At 38.8% G+C, this 10,793-nt stretch overlaps 1 protein-coding gene across 1 annotated transcript; it reads right to left on the reverse strand.

Annotated features, from left to right (window-relative positions):
* Positions 1-498: 498 nt before the first annotated feature.
* On the reverse strand, positions 499-5,167 carry LOC125378862 (sulfated surface glycoprotein 185-like). Its single transcript, XM_048394844.1, has 4 exons — positions 4,818-5,167; positions 3,915-4,002; positions 2,714-2,826; positions 499-625 (listed from the first exon to the last, which is right to left on the reverse strand). The coding sequence occupies exons 1-4, from the start codon at positions 5,165-5,167 to the stop codon at positions 499-501; spliced, it is 678 nt and encodes a 225-aa protein (XP_048250801.1).
* Positions 5,168-10,793: the final 5,626 nt, after the last annotated feature.

Below are 10,793 nucleotides of genomic sequence, written 5' to 3' on the forward strand. Positions count from 1 at the left end.
GATCGACACGTAAATAGATAGTACTAAATATATAGTTCTAGTTTATACATTTAGATTGCATCTATATTCGGTAGTTAATTGTTCAGGATTTTAAGGATTCATTTATTTACAGAGCGACACATTAAACTTTTGGAAAGGTTTACTGATGCATCATTCCAATTTTTTTTAATAAAAGCTATGCACAGGAGCTGCAAGTATAATGCATTCTTAAAAAGAAGGGGGCGTGTCTGTGAAAAATCAAGAGATTCAATAGAGTGAGTATATATATAAAAATAATATGAATGAATTTTAAAAAAATAACAATGCACACAACTTCCTATATATGGTAAAGGTCTACATATCATTCCAAATGTAGCTGGTCTATAATGCGAACCAAAATTTAATAACTTGGATACGTCTGTAGAAGAGCGCACAGAATATTTTAATCAAAACCAGTCTGCTTGAACTTCTTTTCATCTCCCAGCGAGATATTTGAGACGTTTAGAGACGGAACCAAGCTTACACTAAAGTCTTCTCGACACTGGTTGGACTCCTACAGCCGACTTTGAAACCTGTGACGTCAGAACTGGCGATGATGACGTCACACTCTCTGTACTTAAACTCTGTGACCTCGGTCCTGAGACAGCTGACAAAGACGCTTTATGCAGTCAAATTTCTGTTGAATTTGGCCAGAAAACGGGTCAACTTAAAGATGACGTTTACTTCTCAACGCGTCAGTGTATGGGGCCAGATTTGGAATTGTAGAAATGTCATAATTTCACTGCTAATTCATATGTATTAATACAACCACGAATTGCTTATTTAAAGGAGATACAAAAAGGAAAAAACTTATAATACGTTGATAAATTATCTAACGTCACGTGACCACCGCCATACTGTTCTGAAGCCAGACCCAGAGGCGAGGCGACCGTGACGGAAGTACAAACATAGGATGAGGGTAGTCGGCACCGTTTTCGCTTCTCTTCCAACTTAAATGATTGGCATGGGGAACAAAGTACATATATAGTCATTGCCGGTCTTTTATTTCAAGCACAAGCAATGAGCCGTGTGTGAATAGAACTTCAGATAAACGACACTGATCTGCCAGTTCTAAGTTATATCCCTGAAGGACAATTATATTTTCCAGAGTATATTTTGTTTACCAAATTTAACTAATAATTGACAATAAATGGAATGAATATTTGTAATTTTCATCACCTCAGGATTTCAATACACTGGAAAATGCGTGACCCTAACACCAGTATCATTCTTCAATAAAATGCTGGGGCGGTCCACATTCACAGCCTGGATACAAGTGTTAATTTACCAAATTTAACTAATAATTGACAATAAGTGGAATGAATATTTGTAATTTTCATCACCTCAGGATTAAAATACACTGGAAAACGCGTGACCCTAACACCAGTACCATATTCTTCAATAAAATGCTGGGGCGGTCTACATTCACAGCCTGGATACAAGTGTTATCTTTTTTATACAAAGGTTTGAATGTAAGAAGAAATTGTTAAGTTTCACAAACTGCCGGGGAACAAATGTTTACACACGTGTTCGTGGAGGCCTTGCAGACGTCAATAACAAATAAGTTTAATGCTTTATTTCTTAAACATATTTAAATTAATTTGTGCTTATAATTATGCCTATTTGTGCCCACATTGGGTCACTGGCTTCGATTTTGAACACTTCCCAAAGGTAAGTGTCAACATATTTTCGGCACACCTAACCACATGATATAATCCACTATATAATTAAGGAAAGACTGTGTATTGTTTTCGTTTTATTGAGGTATGAATCGAAGAACAATGTGCAAACACTTGTTAGAATTCGCTTGATGGATTCATACAGTTTGCACATCGGTTTTTGAATTCATATCTCAATGAAACGAAAATAATACACTCAATCCTTACAATTAAACTCGACAACGAAAACATGAGTTATTTACAATAGTTTAATCAAAAATAGTTATAGAAAGCTTTTTTCCGTTTGCCAGCCCCTTAAGTCAGTCAGTGAAACAATGTTTGTTTGTTTAACGTAGGCGACTAACGGGATCGGGTGGTCAGGCTCGCTGACTTGGTTGATGCATGTCTTTGTATCCCAATTGCCTGGATCGATGCTCATGATGTCAATCACAGGATTGTCTGGTCCAGACTCGGTTGTTAATTTTAACAGACCGCCGTCATATAGCTGGAATATTGCGGAGTGTGGCGTTAAACAAACCAACAAACAAACAAACAAACATTGTCTCACTGACTGACTGAAGAGGCTGGCAAACAGAAAAAAGCCGTTTCTGAACGTAGCAGTCTGTGCTTGTGGAAAGAGGGGCTGAATGTGGCGTTCAACATGATAGAACTGACTGAAGCGGCAGAGAAATATTCTAAAACAACGGGTCCAAGAAACCAAGTTTGAAACTGGCTTGTTTGCAAGTATGAGGTGTAGCAAAAAAATTACATTTCTTCTGTTTCCATGCGCTCTAATAATGTCTTCTCAAATTGAACGCCACATTTCAAGATTCACCAATAAAAACGATTCTTACCAGATAGGATTCGAACTCAGGTGAGACGTTCACTCACTACCGACTGCGCCATAAGCGATGTAATTTTCCTAGTCATACCTAAACACCTTGAGAGCTTCGCAGAAGGAATTCGGCATGCCAGATTTAATATGAGTATGTAGGAGAATATACAAATTATGGCTCGATTGGGTTGGTTTGGGTTACCGTTGGGACGATGCTATTGTTCCACTGACACGATTATTCATCGTCTCACTGGCCCACCGATTGGCTGACTGATTGACGCGGCTGAGAAATATCTGAAAAATAGCCGTTTCCCGCTGGACAGGTCAATGAATGATAGAACTTACTGAAGCAGCAGACAAATATTTGAAAACAGCCGTTCACAGGAACCAAGTTTGATACAGTGGCTAAAACGCTTATCCTCAGAACGAGGTGTAGCAAACAAATGCGTCGGTTTTCTTCGTGCTCTAACATTTAAATCCAAGGTAAACGATTCATTCAGCTATCTTCAAAATATAATTAAAATGATTATCATAAGTAAGGATTCGAACTCAAGATATCTGTTTTCAAACGGTGATACGCTACCAACTGCACAACAAACACATAGGTAGAGCTATATGTAATTTTGCTAGTCATACCTAAACATGTTGATAGGTTCGCGAAACGAATTGGACATGCCAGATTTAATATGAATATGTATGGTAATATACAAAAGAATATGGAATAGTAGAACGCCGGGGGTAATTTTGTGATGGACCACAGACCCGTAAGAGCTAGCGTTTCTCAGAGTGGGAGTGGCCGAAACATACATGGCAGGGGACGTATACGTCAGCATGCCCATGCATAAGTGGCACCGATTCAGCATAGTCACTGTACATGAAGTTCTAGTATATACATTTAGATTGAATCCAAATAAGGTTTTGGAATTAAGACAGTAGCTAATTTTCAGGATTTTAAGGATTCACTTATTTACAGAGCGAAAAATGAAACTTTTGGAAAGGTTTACTGATGAATCATTCCCAATTAACGCATTCTTTATAAAATGGGGGCGTGTCTGTGAAAAATCAAGAGTGAGTAAATATGTAAATAATATGAAGATTCTAGATGTAGATCTATATGTATCTGTATGAATGAATTTAAAAAAAGAATGAACACCTTCCTATACAAGGTAAATATCATTCCAAATGTAGCTGGTCTATAATGCGAACCAAAATTAAATAACGATTTCGTCTTGACACCCAAAGGCACTGAACTTCGATACGTCTATAGAAGAACGCACAAAATATTTTAATCAAAACCAGTCTGCTTGAACTTGTTTTCCTCTTTCCCAGCGCGATATGTGGGACGTTTAGAGACGGAACCAAGCTTACACTAATGTCTTCTCGACACTGGACTATCGACCTACAGCCGACTTGAAACCTGTGACGTCAGAACTGGCGATGATGACGTCACGCGCTCTGTACTTGAACTCTGTGACCTTGGTCCTGAGACACCTGACAATGACGCTTTATGCGGTCAAATTTCTGTTGAATTTGGCCAGAAAACGGGTCAACTTAAGATGACGTTTACTGCCCAATGCGTCAGTGTATGGGGCCAAATTTGGAATTGTAGAAATGTCATAATTACACTCCTAATTGATATGTATTAATAAGGCCAGGGATTGCTTTTTAAAAGGAGTTACAGCAAGAAAAAGACTTATATTACGTTGATAAATTACCTATAACGTCACGTGACCACCGCCATACTGGTCTGAAGCTGGACCCAGAGGCGAGACGACAGTGACAGAAGTGCAAACATAGGATGGGGGTAGTCGGCACCGTTTTCGCTTCGCTTCCAATTTAGATAATTGGCATGGGGTACAAAGTACATTATCATTGCCTTGTCTTTTATTTCAAGTACAAGCAATGTGCAGATAATGTAATCTGAATTTTTATGTAATGAACATTGTTTTTATTACCTAGGTTTTCATATCAGGTGGGACACCACCCGTGCTTACTGATTCACCAGCGTCAACATTTGCTGTGACCTGAATAAGGAGGAAATGGCGTTCATGGGGGAAGTATTTCTATGTACAACCATGTACAGCTACCGATTCCTGCATGTGTTTATACCAGATATTGTGAAAAAAGCAGACATGAACATTACGTCAGTGGGGATACTGTGGGTGGGGGTGGTGGCTTGATGGTGTTGTTGAACGCTGGGGGTGGGTGGGGGTGGTGGCGTGGGGAGGTGGCTTGATGGTGTTGTTGAACGCTGAGGGTGGGTGGGGGTGGTGGCGTGGGGAGGTGGCTTGATGGTGTTGTTGAACGCTGAGGGTGGGTGGGGGTGGTGGCGTGGGGAGGTGGCTTGATGGTGTTGTTGAACGCTGGGGGTGGGTGGGGGTGGTGGCGTGGGGAGGTGGCTTGATGGTGTTGTTGAACGCTGGGGGTGGGTGGGGGTGGTGGCGTGGGGAGGTGGCTTGTTGGTGTTGTTGAACGCTGGGGGTGGGTGGGGGTGGTGGCGTGGGGAGGTGGCTTGTTGGTGTTGTTGAACGCTGGGGGTGGGTGGGGGTGGTGGCGTGGGGAGGTGGCTTGATGGTGTTGTTGAACGCTGGGGGTGGGTGGGGGTGGTGGCGTGGGGAGGTGGCTTGATGGTGTTGTTGAACGCTGCACTCAACATGACGCTACACTCTAATATTCAGCGACAGGACACTGTAAATATACGGGTCTGGACCAGACCATCCAGTGACTGATATGATGAGCATATCGATCCATGCAATATTGAGGTACAATGACATGCATCAATCAAGTCAGTGAATCTTTCCACTGATAGTTGTCTACATGACAACTTTCAGCAGGGCAGCCGATGTGGTGTGGTGTGGTGTGGTGTGGTGTGGTGTGGTGTGCCGATGTGGTGTGGTGTGGTGTGGTGTGCCGATGTGGTGTGGTGTGGTGTGCCGATGTGGTTTTGGTGTGGTGTGGTGTGGTGTGGTGTGGTGTGCCGATGTGGTTTTGGTGTGGTGTGGTGTGGTCTGCCGATGTGGTGTGGTGTGGTGTGGTGTGGTGTGGTGTGCCGATGTGGTGTGGTGTGGTGTGGTGTGGTGTGCCGATGTGGTGTGGTGTGGTGTGGTGAGGTGTGGTGTGGTGAGGTGTGGTGTGGTTGATGCTGGAGTAGACATACCCCTCCCCTATTTTTCATAAATGACCCCCCCCCCAAAAAAAAACACAAAAAAAACACACAAAAAAACTAAGTAAATATATAAAGTAAAACAAATAATGGTCTACATATTGTGTTTGTGATATTTTGGTTGGACTATCTCTTGTGACACATGACCAAATATTAGCAACTGTTGAAGAAAATGTGTTGCAGTGTATCAATATTATAACTTGTATTTTGCAGTCTGCAGCTAGTGACATGAAGAAAAACCACAATCTCGGCCAATCACAGATAAATCAAACTGCCTTATGCAACCCCCCTGGTGAGACTGTGCTCTAGACTAAAACAGTAGAAATATGCAGCCCTGAGGGATCATAGAGCTACCGGTACTAGCTTTGATACTTACAGGAGGCTACAAAATTATTTTAAGAAGCTGTTGTTCAGCGGGGGAAAAAGGAAGTTTATTTTTAGCAGAAAAAAACTGTTAATAAATTCGAGAAAGGATCCCAGGTGTTTTTTTTTTAAATCCTTAAAAGAGGGAGAAGCAGTCGTACAATCACCATGAATATATCAGTTGAACAGTGGTGTAACCATGTATGTCAGTGACACTGTATTTGATTATTCAACTATGACTGACATTAGTTTGTTTTCATCCGACAGAACATTTTAAGAACGTAAACATACCATTTACAGAGGAAGAAATATATTCTTGTTTAAAAACATTGAAATAATACATTTCCTCCACAGTGGCTAAACAGTATTATTCGTCCACTGCACAAGGCAGGAAATATCCAAGAACCTTATAATTATAGAGGAATATCCCTAATTGACTCAATTTGTAAAATTCTCTGTATTGTATTCAAGAAAAGACTGAAGTTGTGGGGTGATAGATATAGCATGTTATCTGAAATGCAAGCCAGTTTTAGGAAAGAATTATTCAACTGTTGACCATATTTTTCTGCTTGCAGGCTGTGATCCTAAAATATTTATCTAAAAAGGCGGAAGATTTTATTGTATATTTATTGATTTCACAAAAGCATGTGATCTTGTCAATAATAAAGTTCTTTAAGTTTAATAAATATGAGTATCATGGGAAATGTTCTACATATTGTTGTGCCAATGTTCACTAATCTATCCTCTTGTGTTAGAACAGGCAATGAATAAACAGATTACTTTAGATATAATATTGGCACCATCAGGGTTGCACTTTAAGGGCACAAAATATATCATTTCTATAAATCAGTTGGTTAATATGTTGGATCGTATCCGAAAAAAACCCAAAACTATTGAAATATATTGTGGGCCTATTGACAAACATTACGGAAATAAATCTTTATCGATATGTCTATGTCTCTATGTCTATGTCTATGCCTACATGTCTATGTCTTTACGTCTATGTCTTTATGTCTATGTCTATACGTCTATGTCTGTGTCTATATGCCTATGTCTATGTCTATGTCTATATGTCTGTCTATATGCCTATGTCTATATCTCTATGCCTATGTCTATATCTATGTCTATATGTCTATGTCTCTATGTCTATGTCTATGCCTACATGTCTATGTCTTTATGTCTATGTCTTTATGCCTATGTCTTTATGTCTATGTCTCTATGTCTATGTCTATGCCTACATGTCTATGTCTTTATGCCTATGTCTTTACGTCTATGTCTTTATGTCTATGTCTATATGTCAATGTCTATATGTCTTTATGTCTATGTCTATATGTCTGTCTATATGTCAATGTCTATGTCTTGGTTGATGAATGTCATCAATTCCAATTGCGTGGATTGATGCTCATGATATCAATCACTGGATTGTCTGGTCCAGACTCGATTATTTACAGACTGCAGTCGTATAGATGGAATATTGCTGAGTGTGGTGTTTAACAGCAAACGAACCAAACCAAAACCAATGTCTATGTCTATATGTCTATATGTCTATATGTCTACATGTCTATGTTTATGTCAATGTCTATATGCCTATATCTATATGTCTATGTCAATATCTATATGTCTATGTCAATGTCTATGTCAGTCTATATATCTATGTCTATGTCAATGTCTATATGTCAATGTATGTCAGTCTATATGTCTCTGTCAATGTCTATGTCAGTCTATATGTCTCTCTCAATGTCTTTATGTCTATGTCAATGTCTATATCTCAATGTCTATATCTCTATGTCTATGTCAATGTCTACATGTCTATGTCAATGTCTATGTCCATGTCTATATGTAAATGTCCATGTCTATATGTAAATGTCCATGTCTATATGTCAATGTCTATATGTCAATGTCTATATGTCTCTGTCAATGTCTATATATGTATGTCTGTCAATGTCTATATGTCAATGTCTATGCCAGTCTATATGTCTCTGTCAATGTCTATATATGTATGTCTGTCAATGTCTATATGTCAATGTCTATGTCAGTCTATGTCAATGTCTATATGTCAATATCTATGTCAGTCTATGTCAATGTCTATATGTCAATGTCTATGTCAGTCTATGTCAATGTCTATATGTCAATATCTATAGATCTATGTTTATGTCAATGTCTATGTCAGTCTATATATCTGTGTCTATATGTCTATGTCAATGTCTATATGTCTATGTCAATGTCTATATGTCAATGTCTATATGTCTATGTCAATGTCTATATGTCTATGTCAATGTCTATATGTCAATGTCTACATATCTGTTTATGCCCATGTCTACATGTCTATGTCTATGTCTCTATAAGACCATGTCTATATGTATATGTCTATATCTGTATGTATATGTCTATATGTCTATGTCAATGTCTATATGTCTATGTCAATGTCTACATGTCTATGTCTATATGTCTATGTCAATATGTCTATGTCAATGTCTATATGTCTATGTCAATGTCTATATGTCTATGTCAATGTCTATATGTCTATGTCAATGTCTACATGTCTATGTCTATGTCTCTATAAGACCATGTCTATATGTATATGTCTATATCTACATGTCTATGTCAATGTCTATGTCAATGTCTATATGTCTATATGTCAATGTCTACATATCTGTTTATGCCCATGTCTACATGTCTATGTCTATGTCTCTATAAGACCATGTCTATATGTATATGTCTATATCTGTATGTATATGTCTATGTCTGTATGTATCTGGCTATATGTCAGAGTATCTATGTCTATATGTCAATGTATATATCTATGTGTGAATGTCTATACGTTAATGTCTATGTCTCTATATATCAATGTCTATAGGTCAGTGTGCCAATGTATAAGTCAATGTGCCTATGTATAGGTCAATGTGTCTGTGTGTCTATATCAATGTCTATATGTCAATGTCTATATGTCAATGGGGGCGGTCGGGTAGCCTAGTGGTTAAAGCGTTCGCTCGTCACGCCGAAGACCCGGGTTCGATTCCCGACATGGGTACAATGTGTGAAGCCCATTTCTGGTGTCCCCCGCCGTGATATTGCTGGAATATTGCTAAAAGCGGCGTAAAACCATACTCACTTACTCACTCACTATATGTCAATGTCTATATGTCTATGTCTATATGCCTATGTCTATATGTCCATGTCTATGTCTATATGTCTATGTTTGTACAGTCAAGTCCTGTTAATCCGACATGGCTTGTTGCATATGGTTATGTCGGATTAACGAGTATGTTGGATAAACAAAATTATGTAGTACCAACGTTCGTCGGTCATAGTTTGCGAAAGGTTCTTCTGATGTGACCTGTAATGGGATGTCCTCGGCGATAGCGAGAACTTGTATCTGATTTTAATAAGATTGAGGTAATCTAAGCATGTGATTTATCCTGTTTTCTTTATTTAAAGCATTAATTGTTTATTGTTAAGTAAAGTTTACCAGCCGACTCGTCTCGCATCAAAACACTGGCTTTGTACTCGTGGGCAGATAACCACGGAGTACGCTGATCACTGTGTCGGATTAACGAGACTGATCAATGAGTTATTTCGGTAATTCATTGCAAATTAGGTGTGTCGGAGTCTATGTCTATATGTCTTTATGTCAATATGTTTATGTCTATACCTATGTCTATATGTCTTTGTCTATATGTCCATGTCTATATGTCTTTGTCTATACCTATGTCTATATGTCTATGCCTATATGTCTTTGTCTATATGTCTTTGTCTATACCTATGTCTATATGTCTATGCCTATATGTCCATGTCTATATGTCTATGTCAATGTCTATGCCTATATGTCTATGTCTATATGTCTTTGTCTATACCTATGTCTATATGTCTATGCCTATATGTCCATGTCTATATGTCTTTGTCTATATGTCTTTGTCTATACCTATGTCTATATGTCTATGCCTATATGTCCATGTCTATATGTCTATGTCAATGTCTATGCCTATATGTCTTTGTCTATACCTATGTCTTTATGTCTTTGTCTATACCTATGTCTATATGTCTTTGTCTATATGTCTTTGTCTATACCTATGTCTGTATGTCTTTGTCTATATGTCAATGTCTACATCTATTTGTCAATGTCTATATGTGTATATCTGTGATTCAGAAGAAATTGTGTAAACTAACTTAGTCTGACTCAATGCATCATGTAAACACAAATATATCTTTGATTGACACTCACTCACGAATGGACAACCCCACCCCTCCCCCAACATACATTGTATACAAGGGATTAAAAGATTCTCACAACAACACTGTACCCGGTGTGCAGGCTTCCATAACTAGGATAAACAACAATTCAATTCTTTATTTACCTTTATCTTTACAGATAATCAGGGTTGTTGACAGATGTGGACAGATTGGTGCAGGTAGACAATTACAACGGGATATGCTTAACACAACAAACAGGATTCACTCTAAAAGGGGCATAGTACCCTATCCCTGGTTCCCTAACCCCAAGACTCTAAAAGGGGCATTGTACCCTATCCATGGTTCCCTAACCCCAAGACTCTAAAAGGGGCATTGTACCCTATCCCTGGTTCCCTAACCCCAAGACTCTAAAAGGGATCGTACCCTATCCCTGGTTCCCTAACCCCAAGACTCTAAAAGGGGCATTCTACCCTATCCCTGGTTCCCTAACCCCAAGACTCTAAAAGGGGCATTCTATCCTATCCCTGGTTCCCTAACCCCAAGACTCTAAAAGGGGCATTCTACC

The sequence above is a fragment of the Haliotis rufescens genome, unplaced genomic scaffold, assembly GCF_023055435.1.
Source record: "Haliotis rufescens isolate VD_foot unplaced genomic scaffold, xgHalRufe1.0.p SCAF_13, whole genome shotgun sequence".
Classification (NCBI taxonomy): domain Eukaryota; kingdom Metazoa; phylum Mollusca; class Gastropoda; order Lepetellida; family Haliotidae; genus Haliotis; species Haliotis rufescens.